We start from the raw sequence: 14,810 nt of genomic DNA on the forward strand, positions 1-14,810 counted from the left end.
AAAAGGAGACAGAGAGTTAAAAATCTAGTGAAGGCTGAAAACTGGAATAAGAGTTTCTAACTCACATTCTTTTGGTTGAATGAACACTTGAATGAAGAAAATGAATAAATGCATTCATGGACACCAGCAACAAATGAATTCTATGACAGATACTGGTTCTGTTCAGAATCTTTACTCAGGGCACTTTCGGGGGTCTACATTCTTTTTTTTTTTTTGTCCCCTCTGCTAGGACAGTGAGGAAAGTCAGTGCAGATTTAAATAATAAAATTAAATAATAAAAGTTGATTGATAGAGATTGGAGGGAAAAGGCAGAAAGCCAATCTTAAAAGCAGCTGCTTTCCTTCCCTTCTTTCTCCTCACAGTTTTATCAGAACAGTACACTAGATTCTTGGAGCAATAAAGACACCATCGCTGAACTTGCTGGACATCTCAAAACATGCACTAGAGGTGGGCTAAGCCACCTCCCCTACTGTTCCCACCTTTCCTCTCCCCAGAGTCACTTGTTTGATGGAGAGGCATTGGTAGACTGGGACAGTGAGATCTGACTGCACTTCTCGAAGACTGCCTCTGCGGAGAGCTTGGGCAGCCCCTGGTCCAGGGGGCACTCATCTACCAAGCTGTTCATGGGTGTAGGGGGCAGTGGAGGGTCTTCTTCATCTTGACTCAGTCCAGAAATCAGGGTGCTACCTGCCCTGTCCAATTCCTTGTCCACCTGTTCCCTGGACAGGTGTGCTGTCTCGGGCTGCCCTGAAGGGATCTTCATGGAGTCAAAATATGCCGACAGGGCTTCCTGGAGCAGAGGCAGAAGCTTCTTTCGAGAGGCTTGTGTGTTGCCTTGAAGATATGCTTGGAGGTTAGGGTGGGTGCTTGGGAGAGAGGTCAGCTTCAGGGCTGGCGAGTGGGACTGTTCCAGGACTCCACAGATCTGCAGAGGAGACAAGAGGGGAAGTGATAAAGAGCTTGGGGTGCAAAGAGCTGAGGCTCCTAAGCAAGGGGCTTGGACAGAGGAGCAAAGTTTTTGTTATCCAGACTTCAGTTTTAATGCTTGCAACAAAAGGAACATCTCTAATACAGTAGAAGCAGAACATTTTAGATCATATACTTCATTTTAATAAGGAAATCTGAGCTCAGAGACATTATCTGGAGTGAGAACATGGGGGTGATAGTAAAATCTGAATTGAACCAGGACTCGGGGCCCTCAGCTTTTATTTATTTTTTTTGCCAGTCCTGGGCTTGGGCTCAGGGCCTGAGCACTGTCCTTGGACTTTCTCAAGGCTAGAGCTCTACCACTTGAGCCTCAGCACCACTTCCGGCTTTTTTCTATGTATGTGGTACCGAGGAATCGAACCCCGGTCTTCACGCATGCTAGGCAAGCACTTTAACCACTAGGCCAAACTCCCAGCCCAGCCCTCAGCTTTTAATCTAGTGGGTTTTTTGTTTTGTGCCGATACTGGGATTTGAACTCAGAGTCTGAGTGCTGTCCTTTAGCCTTTTCCACTCAAGGCTAGTGCACTACCATTTGAGCCTGTGAGAAAAGCATTGGTTTGCTTCCTTTCTGGTTTTTTGGTGGTTAACTGGAGACAGGAGTTTCACAGACTTTTCTTCTTGGGCTGGCTTCAAACCACAATCCTCAACCTGGCTCTGTCTGACCTGATTCCTGTTGTTTTTTTTTGTTGTGGTTGCTTGTTTTTTTGTTTCTTTGTTTTGATTTTGCCAGTCGTGAGGCTTAAACTCAGGACCTGGGCACTGTCCTTGGACACTTTTTGCTCAAGGCTAACCCTCTGCCACTTGAGCCACAGCGCTACTTTTCTTGTATGTGGTTCAGGGGAATCGAACCCAGGGCTTCGTGCATGTTGGGCAAGCATGCTACTACTAGCCCATGCTCCCGGCCTATTCCTTTTGTTGTTTTTTTATTTTGTACCTATTGGTTGTTCCAGGGGGTTTTGCTCTGATGTATTCATATTTTTTTACAATGAGCCCTGATCAGATTCATTCTCTCCATCACTCTCTCACTCCTCCCCTTCTTAAAACAATTTCAACAGGTTTCTGAGTTTATAATTATGTGGGGAAGGGCTCGAGGCAGGTGGGTCCTGAGGCTTGAATTAAACTCAAGGCCTAGACGCTATCCCTGACTTGGCTCAAGGCTAGTACTCTACCAGGTAAGCCACAGCACCATTTCCAGCTTTTTCTGAGTAGTGTGTTGGAGATGAATCTTATGGCCTTCCCTGAACAAGGTGGCTTGAAGCCATGATCCTCAGATCTCAGCTTCTTGAATAGCTAGGATTCCATGCATGAGCCACCAGTGCTGATTTGATTTTACTTTTGGGGACATAGTTTTGTTAAATAGCTCAAACTAGCCCTAAACTCACTGTCCTCCTGCCTCTGCCTCTGGAGTGCTGGGATTACAGGTGTGTGCTACCATATCCAGAACAATTTTTAGACCTACTTCTTCCCACAATGTCAGAACTCTATTATGGTGAGTAAAGTCTTGTTATGGTGAATACTGTCTTCCAGGAGGAGACAACAAAGACAAAAAAGACAGCGAAGATAGACCTTTCGTGAACACAAAGGATTATCTGGCTATGTGTATATATAAAATATATATTTAATTTTTATTTATTTATTTATTTTGCCAGTCCTGGGCTTGAGCTCATGGCCTGAGCGCTGTCCTTAGACTTTCTCAAGGCTAGAGCTCTACCACTTGAGCCTCAGCACCACTTCCAGCTTTTTTCTATGTATGTGGTACCGAGGAGTCGAACCCGGGTCTTCGTGCATGCTAGGCAAGCACTCTACCACTAGGCCAAACTCCCAGCCTCTATCTGGCTATATTTTATTTTTAGCAGTCTCCATAGGGTCTGAGCAACCCAAAGTGCCCTAAGTGCATTCAGACACTAATCTTTCCAAGAGATTAAAACAAACAACAAAAAAAACCAGAGGAGTTAGGAGAGATGACCAGTGGAAGGCCAAAAAGGAAACAAACCTGGTCCTTTATCATTGTCCTATAGAGTTCATACCATACAGATGAATCCAGAAATGTTGCATAGTAGAAAAATTATCTCCTGCCAGGTGCAGTGGCTCATGCCTGTAATCTGAGGAGGCTGCAATCTGAGGATCAAGGTTCAAAGCCAGCCTGGGCACAAAAGGACTTGAGACTCTTATCTCCAATTAACCCCCAGGATACGGAAGTGGGGCTAGGGGTCGTAGCCTTGAGCTGAAAAGCTCAGGGACAGTGCCCAGGCCCAGAGTTCAAGCCCCACAACTGACAAAAAAAAAATTCTTTTGGGGGCTTGTGGGGGATATCACTGAGCTGGGAACTCAGGTATTCGTGCTTGCTAGGCATGTGCTCTCCCATCTGAGCCACACCTCTAGTCTTTTTTGCTCTTGTCTTTTTTTTTTTTTTTGCCAGAATTGGGGCTTGAACTCAGGGCTTGGGCACTGTTCCTGAGCTTTGTTTGCTCAAGGCTAGCACTCTACCACCTCAGCCACAGCGCCACTTCCAGCCTTTTCTGTTTATGTAGTACTGAAGGATCGAACACAGGGCTTCATATATATGCTAGGCAAACCATCTACCACAAAGCCACATTCCCAGCCCGTATTCTCAATACTTTTGAGATACAGTTTTGCACAAACTGGCCTAGACTGAGATTCTCTATTTATACTTTTTTTGTATTGCTGGGGATAATAAGCATACAACCATACTAGTTATTGGTTGATATGGGGATACTGGGTCTTGTGAACTTTTTGTCCAGGCTGACTCAAAATGTGACATCCCAATCTTAGCCTCTCGACTACGGACATAAGCTACTGGGAATCTGGCTTTTTCGTGTGGTCCTGGGCATTGAACCCATGGCCTCAAATATAGGAGGTAAGTACTCTACTACTAAACTGTATCTCTAGCCCTCTCTAACATCTATGTCAGGGCAACAGAAGAGAAAGTGCTTTTCAAGGGAGAGAAATTACTGATTAAACCAAGAGTTAAATTCTAATTCCACATTTGTAACATTTCCTCCTAACCAAATTTCAAGTTCCTAATAGGCAGGAATTTTGTTTAATATCTCTATAACTATGGATTTTCACGTGTGTAGAGTATTGAAAAAAGCAGGGTGAGAGGTCCTAGAAGCAGTTCACAGAACCTCTATATAAAGATGAGGACCAAGGCCTGGGAGTTTGGCCTAGTGGTTAAAGTGCTTGCCTAGCATGCATGAAGACCCGGGTTCGATTCCTCGGTACCACATACATAGAAAAAAGCTGGAAGTGGTGCTGAGGCTCAAGTGGTAGAGCTCTAGCCTTGAGAAAGTCCAAGGACAGTGCTCAGGCCCTGAGCTCAAGCCCAAGACTGGCAAAAAAAAAAAAAAAAAAAAAGATGAGGACCAAGAAAAGGCCCTTATAGCACAGATCTGAATGAGCTCTTGGAGGGCTCATGCTGGGAAAGGGATGAAGACTCACCGACATTCGAAGTGCCACATGAGGACAGAAAATAGCCAACTGCCGCACCGGCTCATTGTGAGCATTGAAAAAGATAGTCATGGCAACCAGGGCATCATAGCTGTGAGCCTGGCAGAAAGCACTGAGCTCTGTTAGAAGGTTGGATCGCTGCAGAAAGGCCTGGAAAGGAAGAAATGGAGAAGGATCAAGGCTTAGGGCTGCTGATCAACAAAAAATCTTTGTGACCTATTAAAAAAATATCTAAAGCCTAGTGCCAGTGACTCATACCTGTAATCCTATTCAGGAAGCTGAAATCTGAGGATCACTTCAAAGCCAGCCTGAATGTGAAAGTCAGAAGTCCTAAGACCCCTATCTCCAATTAACCACCAGAAAACTGGAAGTGGCACTGTGGCTCAAGTAGAAGAGTACTAGCCTTGAGAAAGGCCAAAGGTTCAGAGCCAGCTAAGGCATTAAAAAGACCTGAGACTCTTATCTCCAGTTAACCTCTAGAAAATGAGAAGTGGGACTTGGCTCAAGGGTAAGGTGGTAGTCTGAAAAGCTCAGGGACAATGCCCAGGCCTAGGGGTAAGTGGTAGCCTTGATCTGAAGAGCCCAGGGACAGCACTCAGGCGAGTTCAAGCTCCATGCCTCACCAAAAAAAAAAAGAACCATGAAGCTGGGTGCTAGTGGCTCATTCTTATGCTTCTAGCTACTCAGGAGATGGAGAACTGAGGATCCAGCCCAGTCAGGAAAGTCTATGAGACTCTTATCTCCAATTAACTACTCAGAAAAAGCCAGAAGTGGTGCTGTGGCTCAGGTAGGAGAGTGCTAGCCTTGAGCACAAAGAGGCTCAGGGACAGTGCCCAGGCTCTGAGTTCAAGACCCAAGACTGGCAAAAGAACAAAAGCAAACAACAACAGAAAAAACGGAATACATCTGAGTTGGGCCTGAATGATAAGAAGCCAGCTATGCAAAGAGAAAATCAAGTTCAAAGGCTTGAGTTTAATGGTTCTAGAAACAAAAAGAAAACAGGTGTGCATGTAGGACTGCAGGACTATGAGTACACAAGTGGGGTTGGAATGAGGTCCTAGAAAAAGACAAGGGTCAGCCAGGCATCACTGGCTCTCACCTATCTATAATCACCTATCTATAATCATAGCTACTCTTGGGGCTGAGATCTGATGATCAAGGTCCAAATCCAGCCTGGGTAGGAAAGTCCATGAGACTCTTCTCTCCAATTAATCATCAGAAAGCTGGAAGTGACACTGTGGCTCAAAATGATAGAGGACTAGTTTTTTATCAAGAAAGCTCAGGGCCAGAGCAGTAGCTCAAGCCTGTAATCCTAGCTACTCTGGAGGATGAGATCTGAGGATCACAGTTCAAAGCCATCAGGGCAGGTTGCTAAAGACTGGGGCAGGGGCAGGGCACTAAAGACCGAGAGATTCTTATCTCCAATTAACCATTTGAAAACTGGAAGTGGCTCTGTTGCTCAAGGGGTAGGGCCGTAGCCTTGAGCTGAAGAACTAAGGGACAACACCCAGGCCCAGAGTCTAAGCCCCATGACTGACCAAAAGAGACAGAGACAGAGAGACAGAGAGAGGGGAGAGAAAGAAAGGAAGGAAGGCCGGGAGTTTGGCCCAGTGGTTAAAGTGCTTGCCTAGCATGCATGGAGACCCGGGTTCGATTCCTCAGAACCACATACATAGAAAAAAGCCGGAAGTGGTGCTGAGGCTCAAGTGGTAGAGCTCTAGCCTTGAGAAAGAGTCCAAGGACAGCGCTCAGGCCCTGAGCTCAAGCCCAGGACTGGCAAAAAAAAAAAAAAAAAAAAAAAAAAAGAAAGGAAGGAAGACAAGGGTCTGATTTGAGATGGAAAAAAAAATATATATATATACATACATACATATATGTGTATACACACACACACACACACACACAGGTGGTTCCTATGAACACAGTGAGTCCTTTAGATTATATTAGAAGTACAATTACAATGGAAAGGAAGTAAGGAGAAGTGATCAGAATGATGTAATTCATATCTCAAAAGGATTTATCTAGTTGTGGGGAGAGTAATTTGAAGAGGTACAAAAGTGGAAGCAGGGAAAGTGAAACTAGTATGTGGTACAGTAAGATGATAGACTAGAGAGTCACAGAGGAGATAGCGGGTACAGAGATATTCTAAAACTAAGCTGAGAATGAGGGCAAAGTCATATCTACAGCTAAAAGTTTTCCCTTCCCATTCACCCACAACTTGCTCTTACCTCTAAATCCATGTATACTGCACTAATTGCCACTTTGGTGCCTTGTCTATAAATGGTCTTCTGGTCCTTTCTTAGCATTTGCTCAGTGGTCAGTCCTAGGAAATAGATGAGAGATTAGGAATATGGGCAGAGACCCAGATCCCTACACCAGGCTGGGAAGAATAAGGAAAAGGATAAACATAGGCTCTCTTTGTTACAACAAATGGGAGAGAAAACTCAAAATGTCATTTTATAATAAACTAACTAAATAATTGGGTCACAGTGGTAACCTTTAGATAAAGGGACTTTATATAGAAAGATGAAAGGGAAAAGAGAAGCTTTCACCTCTCCTGCTCCTTTGCTATTTGTTCTTCAAGTCCGGGGACTAAACTCAGGGCCTTCAGCATACAGGCGGGTACAGTACCACTGAGCTATACCCCAGCCCCTCCACTCCCATTTCTGTATTGCTTTAGATTTCTAAAAGCATATGTATATGTTTCTTTCATTCCACTTCTTTTCAATTAGTACAAGGGGGTTTCATTGTCATAATTTCATCTATATGTACAGTATACTTGGAACTGACTGATGGTACTGAAGTTTGAACTTAAGTCTTATGCTTTCTAGTCAGGTAGTCTAGCCCTGCACAGTATACTTTTGATTGAATGAGTTCATCCCCTTTATTATGTTCCCTAAGGCCCTATCCAACTTCTCCTCCCCCCACCCCCCAACTTTTTTTTTTTTGCCAGTCCTGGGGCACTGTCCTTGGACCCTTTTGCTCAAGGTGACTGCTTTGCCACTTGAGCCAGGGCACCACTTCCAGCTTTTTCTGAGTGTGTAATCCCGAGAAATTAAACCTAGGGCTTTGTACATGTAAGGTGAGCACTCTACCTCTAGGCTATGCTCCTGGGCCAACATCTCCCTTTTCTAAACAACATTTGGTAAATTTCATTATGTTATCATCCATGTATATGCACATATATGTGTTCCCTCATGCACGCACACACACATGTACATACACACACACACACACATTCGCATGGGTATACTTTGACCCTCTTTAACCCCCAGCGTCTCCTCCTTGCCTCTCCCCTAGACAGTCCTCTTTCTTTTTCTTTTCATTGGATGGGTGGTAGGTGGGTTGGAGATTATGGATATTTTTGTTCTCTTCATCTTTTTTATTCTTACATTATTATTTATTAGAGTACTGGGGTTTTAACTTGTCTTCCTGTTTGCCAAGCAGGCACTCTATCACCTGAGCCACACCTGCAGCCCTATATAGTCACTCTAAATGCTTCTTCTGCCTCTAACCAATTACATAGCTCATTGGTAATTTATTAGGATATACATCCTATATCCTCAAATTTGACTTAAACCTGAGACTTTTTTTAGACAGGATCTTACTTTGTGGCCAAGATGAGCCTCAAACTCATGATTTTTTTTTTTCTTTTCTTTCTTTTTGTGGGTCATGGGGCTTGAACTCTAGGCCTGGGTGCTGTCCTTGCGCTCTTCAGCTCAAGGCTACCACTCTACCTCTGGGCCTGGGCATTGTCCCTGAGCTCTTAGCTCAAGGCTACTATCCTACCCCTTAAACCTTAGCGCCACTTCCTGGGTTTTTGTTTGTTTGTTTGTTTGTTTTTAGTGATGAATTGGCAATAAGAGTCTCACATTCTTTAGTTTCAGGGCTGGCTTTGAACCTCGATCCTTAGACCTCAGCCTCCTGAGTAGCCAGGATTACAGGCAAGAGCCACTACTCCTGGCTTCATGTTATGATTTTAACTGTACACCACCATACCTCCTCATTCTACCCAAGAGCTAGAAGAGAATAATCCAGTAAATGATTCTTCAGTTAATGATCAGACTCAAATGTTCCAATTTCACTTCTCTCTGGTACAAAACTAAATCATTATGCATGTTCTAAAAGTGTTTAGATGGCATTCAAGAACATAAGGCTGGGAATGTGCCTTAGTGGCAGAGGACTTGCCTAGCATGCATGAAGCCCTGGGTTCAATTCCTCATTTTCAAATAAACAGAAAAAGCCAGAAGTGGCACTGTGGCTCAAGTGCTAAAGCGTTAAAGTGCTAGCCTTGAACAAAAGACACTCTAGACAGTGCCTAGGCCCCAAATTCAAACACTAGGACTGGGAAAAAAAAAAAAAAAAGACAAAAAACAAAACACACACACACACACACACACACACACACACACACACACAAAGGAACAAAGCTTATCCACTTGTCTATTCCTATGAAAGAATCTCAAGTTGAGATTTTATACCTGACACATCAAACTTTGCTTTCTGTAGGGATTCAAAGATATCGTCTCTTTTGGGTAGATCTGGGAAGAGAGCCTCCAGCTTTTCCACATATTTATTATCCTTTAGAGTTGCCTTTCCAATTTTAGGGTCCATATTGACACAGTCCAGGATGATGGTTCCTGAGGAAGGGAGAGTGCAAAATTTTAATCCTGTGATTCAACCACTTATAAACATAGAACACATAAAGCCTTCAAACTAAGCAGAAACAACACAGAAGAGAATTGCAGGATAAACTCACTGAAAACAACACAAGAAACAGCAGCTGACTGACTCAGTATCCTGGGTTAAGACCTCCAAATTTAATCTAAAAAGTAGAGAAAGGCCAGGAGTTTGACCTAGTAGTAGAGTGCTTGCCTAGTATGCACAAAGACTGGGTTTAATTCCTCAGTACCACATACATAGGAAAAGCCAGAAGTGGTGCTATGGTTCAAATGGTAGAGCTCTAGCCTTGAGAAAGCCTAAGGACAGTGCTCAGGCCCTGAGTTTAAGCCCTAGGACTAGCAAAAATAAATAAATAGGGAAATGGGAAGAAGACAGAAGAGCCTTGGGATTTTATAATGTCATCAAATACATCTTTCAGCAGGCCAAATCCCATCAAACAATTTTTAAATTGAAAGAGATAATCAATTCTCTTTTATAAGTAGAGAAATGAGAAAAAGATTAAGAGATTCACTTAAGGACACGTATTTCCTGGTGGAAGTGCTATCAGATCTTATCTTTTGGATTAAATACTGCTATGAACAATAGGAAGCTTCAAGGCCTGTTGCCTAGTGCTTCTTTTATACCTTTTCCAACAAAACATTCCCTAGGTGATTGAATGCCTGTTTCCAAAAGAATCTCATCCCCATCCATGAGCTAAATGGCTTTGAGATCATGTAGATAGGCTGGCAGAGTCTAGATTTTAAACCAGTCAGACAACATTTACCATGCAGAAGGACTGCAGTTTGCCTGTCCAAGATCTCTGGTGCCCCCTGCAGGATTCTCTCAGTCACCAGGGTGGCACAGGATCCCACCAGTTCCACTGAAACATGACACGGAGGGCAGTGTTTCTGGTCGATGGGTCGATGGTCTAGCACCTCTGCTACTGCCTCCTCCAGAGCTTTGTCACTCCTGTGAGGAGGAAGGGTAAAAGACACATATGCAGGGGCACTTCAGCTTCTTCTAGCCTTCCCAATATAGTTGAATCGTTGAAGATCCATGTCTCAGACAAACATGGAGACTGCTGGTCAGGTCTACCTCTGCTTTATACCTCCCCATTCTCTAATGTTGAATGTGAAATGGTATTTAAACATGTTTTGCTTTTCTTAGTGGTTCTTCCATTCCCATCAAATTCTCACTCATTCCCTCAAACCTCTCAACACTCAAATTCCATGCAGGTCACCCAAGTACTGAGGATTTTATCCAAGCTATCCCTTTCAGAGCACTACCACTGCTTTGTCTGAGGTCCTCAATATTTCTCATCTGGACTATTTCAATAGTTGCTTAACTAATCGCTATTTCAGATGAAGGGCACTCTTAAGTTGTCCTTCACAAAGCCTTCAATGATCATTTGAAAAAAGCAAATGTCATTGTTAGGAATAAATATAACACCACCTAAAAAAAACTCCACTCTCTTAAAAGGGCCTGCAAGGCCTCTGTCATCTGCCCCTGCCTATCTTCTTAGTCTCATTACTTCCCATGTCCTATTTTCCCCTCCAATTTTATGCTTCAGCTGTGCAAAACAAATTCAGTCCCCCTAAATCACAATGCTATTGCATGCCTGCCTGCTCTGCTTCTATTAATTACTCCCTTAGTCTAGAATGGCTTTCTTAAACGTCTCCCCTTCCATTTAGGCAGTGAACACCTAGAATGCTTTTAAGACTGAGATCAAGGGTCAATTCTGCTACAAAACCTTTCCTGGCGTGGAGGCTCACACCTGTAATCCTAGCTGTTCAGGAGGCTGAGATCTGAGGATCGCAGTTCAAAGCCAGTTAGCCGGGGCACTAAAAGTCCATGACACTCCTATCTCCAACTAACCACTAGAAAACTGGAAGTGGCACTATGGCTCAAGGTATAGGGTGGTAGCCTTAAGCTGAAGAGTTCAAGGACAGCGACCAGGCCCAGAGTTCAAGCCTTACAACCAATGGGGAAAAAAAAAAACAAAAAAACAAAAAAACAAAACTTTCCCAATGCCTTCAATTCTCCTCAGGTATGCTGAATCTATGTCCCAGCATCTATATTCTGTTCCCAGACTGACCGCCTCGTGCTCTCTTCCTGACTGGAAGTTTCAGAAAAACAGACTGTACTTTATCTTCATCCTCTCAGTTTACAGTGAGTGAATTGGGAGATGCACTGAGAGTTCAGTATTCTACGTAATACTTTCTTGCTCCAATCATGGTATACTTAAGGAAAAAGTATGCATTTTAAGATTTGCAGACAGTAAACCAATTTTAGGAAGTCTTGGACTCAAGCTGGTTTTTTTTTTTTTTTTTTTGAGGGGGGAGGGCAGCTTTTCCAGTCTTAGAATTAGAATTAGAGGTAGAGCCAGGCACTGGTGGCTCATGCCTGTAATTTTAGCTTATTAAGAAGGCTGCTAAGACCTGAGGATTGAGGTTTGAAGCCAGCCTGGGCAAGAAAGTTCATGATATTCTCCAATAAACTACCAAAAAAGCTAGAAATGGAGTTGTGGTACAGCTGTGGTAGAGCAAGTAGTAGCACACTAGCTTGAATGAAAGAAGTTCAGGGACAGCATCCAAGCCATGAATTCAAATCCCAAGATGGGCATATATATCACAGATATATATGCACATTTGTTAAACAGATATAAGTAAGCTATGTATACACTAACATACTATTCTAAAATCACTACAAGTTTATTTAGGAATAACCTTTGCTACCATTTGAGCCACAGTTCCACTTTCTTGCCCAGGCTGGCTTTGTGCTGCAGTCTTCAGATAATCTCCTGAGTATCTAGGACTATGGTCACTGGTACCTGGCTTGGCAGGCTTTTCTTTTTTTTTTTTTTGCCAGTACCTAGGTTTGAATTCAGGGTCTTGTCTTGCTTGTTCAGCTAGCACTAGTACACTTCCAGTTGTACATTTTTTTGCTGCTTAATTGGAGATGGACAGTCTCTGGGGACTTTTCTGCCTAAGTTGGCTTTGAACTTTGATATGCTGGATCTCAGTCTCATGAGTACTAAGGTTATGGGCATGAGCTTTCAAAGTTTCTTTTCCTTTCTTTCTTTCTTCCCTCCTTCTTTTTATTTTTTAGCTAGTCCTGGGGCTTGAACTCAGGGCCTGGGCACTGTCCTTGAGCTTTCTCAAGGCTAACACTCTACCACTTCTGGCCTTTTCCGTGTATGTAGTACCAAGGAATCAAACCCAGGGCTTCGTGTATGCTAGGCAAGCACTGTACCATTAGGCCATACTCCCAGCCCTCAAAGTTTCTATTATAATATATCTGCTATAAAAATCTTAAATACCAAAGAAGATTTAAACTATTGTGGAGTTTTTTTTTTAGTTTGAAAAACTACATTTTAAATTCTTTTTATTATTTCTTTTGATTATTTTTATTATGGTGTAAAACTTTATGCCATAAACATACAAACTAATGCTATTTTCTATTGATTTTTCCATATTAGATATGAAGTTATCAATCATAACTAGCTTATAAGATTTCTGAAGACAAACTACTTTATTCCTCTCTCTATATTTCATTCACCAAATTCCAGTATGGTCCATAGTAAGCATCAATGGAACTCCATCTCTTACTTGGGTAAGACGTGATGGTCAACAAGGATGAGGGTGAGACGGCCAGCCTGATGTAGTGCATGGAGGTCAATCTCATCCCGAAAAATCAACACTGTCTCAGGAATGTGAACCTTCTGAAGAAAGAAGATGTTGTCCCCTCGCAGAGTTAGCTCAGAACGTTTTATATTTAAAACTGGTAGAAAGATTTCCTCAGCTTCAGCTGTCTGGATAATGAAAAGAAGGAATCACAATGATTTAGAATACACAGGAGGCAGTCACAAGCCTGGGCTGGCCAATATATAGCTCAATGAACAAGACTACTGAGACCAAAGGAGACACAATCTTCAACAAGTTACCATCTTCTCCAAGCCACAATTACCCAGTCTTGAAAATAAAAGGATTGGTTTGAGGCCGGGAGTTTGGCCTAATGGCAGAGTGCTTGCAGAGCATGCACAAAGACCCTGGTTCAATTCTTCAGTACCACATACACATAAAAAGTCAGAAGTGATGCTGTGGCTCAAGTAGTAGAGCTCTAGCCTTGAGAAAACCCAAGGATAGTGCTCAAGCTCTGGGTTCAGCCCCAGGACTGGACCAAAATAAAATTGTTTTTGTTTTCTTTTCCTTTTTTTTTTTCCTGAGAAGTATGGAGTTCATGCTATGTATGGACTCTGACAGATATGGAACCTTCACCCTTCGTTCCAAAGGGACCTCATGCCCCTTCCCTCTTACAGTAGCATGGTCAAGACCTAGTTATAGAAGTGCTGCTGCAGAAACGTGATTAGCAGTGCTTAAGAGCTAACCTGGAGCTGAGCACCAGTGGGGGTCATACCTGTTATCCTAGCTACTCCAGAAGCTAAGATCTGAGTCATGGTTCTAAGCCAGCACAGGCAAAGAAATCTGAGACTCTTATCTCCAATTAGTCAGAAAAGCTGAAAATGGAGATGCGGCAACTGGTTTAAACCCCAGTACAGGCATTTAAAAAAAAAAAAAAAAAAAGGTAACTTGACAGAAGAAATACATACTGGATCACTGACACCCATAGATATTCAATGATTATCGATCGGAATGTTGCTTTATGACTTATATATAGATATTCATTTGGCTTTCACAGCAACACTGTAGAATACTGTCATTTCAGATAGTGACATGAGATCAGACAAGGGGTTTAATTTACCCCTGTGGCAGAGTTGAGTCTTGAATCCAAATCTGGGCTTATATAGACACTCACCTTTGTCATGTAAAATGCCAGGGCAAGAGCAGATACCATGGAGTCCAAGTCACAGGCTTCATTTCCCAATACGACATGTAGAGGCCGAGACTCCTAGAGAGGAGGAAGGGGAAACTGCCAAAGTGATCTCTTCATTTCCATTCACCTTGTACTCACAGGGCTTCTACACTCATCCTCTCACTGATCTTCACGGAAGAAGTGGGATAGTCTTACTGATCCTCACTTCATGGATAAGGGTTTAGCAAGTAGGGCCTCAAGGCTTTAGCTAAGCTTCACAAACTCCACACATATTCAGTTGGTGGAAAAGTATTCTTTTCCTAAGTAGTCTCCTTAAATATTATCTTACAGGACAGTAAATAATGATCCGACTTCTTATGCTTCTTTAGGCACTCTACAGTCAAAAATAGCACATGGGGAGTTGGTAAATTCAAGCCACAGTCTTTAGCTATCACCCCTGGCTATGTGTCCCAATCTGCTACCCTCATTTTCAAACCAGGGATAACAATTCTTAAATTCTAAACCATTAGTCTAGGCAAAGAGTCTTTAAAAATAAAGTTCAAGGGCTGGGTACATGGTTTAGAGATAGAGTGCTTGTCTAGTGCGTGCATGAAGCCCTGGGTTTGACCTCAGTTATCACATAAACCGAAAAAGCTAGAAGCAGCGCTGTGGCTCAAGTGGTAGAGTGCTAGCCTTGGGCAAAAGAAGCTCAGGGACAGTAGTCCAGTGTAGTAACTCATACCTATAATCCCAGCTACTCAGAAGGATCAAGGTTCAAAGCCAAAGCCAGTCTGGTCTGGGCACTAAAGACTTTTTTTTTTTTTTTTTTAATGGGTCATGGGGCTTGAACTCAGCCTGGGCACTGTCCCTGAGCTCTTCAG

The 14,810-nt window shown here is 43.0% G+C and overlaps 1 protein-coding gene across 3 annotated transcripts in view; it reads right to left on the minus strand.

Annotated features, from left to right (window-relative positions):
- Positions 1-14,810, minus strand: part of Prune1 (prune exopolyphosphatase 1) — a 25,386-nt gene continuing 10,576 nt past the window's right edge. For 2 of the 3 annotated variants that reach the window (XM_090341049.1, XM_090341050.1), the window contains exons 2-8: positions 13,933-14,025; positions 12,726-12,928; positions 9,902-10,086; positions 8,937-9,095; positions 6,684-6,778; positions 4,447-4,605; positions 1-925 (exon numbers count right to left, since the gene is read on the minus strand). In XM_090341049.1, coding sequence (XP_090197175.1) covers positions 497-925; positions 4,447-4,605; positions 6,684-6,778; positions 8,937-9,095; positions 9,902-10,086; positions 12,726-12,928; positions 13,933-14,025 — 1,323 coding nt within the window. In that variant the 3' untranslated portion in view covers positions 1-496. Of the gene's footprint in view, positions 926-4,446; positions 4,606-6,683; positions 6,779-8,936; positions 9,096-9,901; positions 10,087-12,725; positions 12,929-13,932; positions 14,026-14,810 lie in introns of those variants that run through there. The other variant, XM_090341051.1, reaches the window with a different exon arrangement.

This window comes from Megascapheus bottae, chromosome 10 (assembly GCF_031878675.1).
Source record: "Megascapheus bottae isolate mThoBot1 chromosome 10, mThoBot2.hap1, whole genome shotgun sequence".
NCBI classification, from domain to species: Eukaryota; Metazoa; Chordata; class Mammalia; order Rodentia; family Geomyidae; genus Megascapheus; species Megascapheus bottae.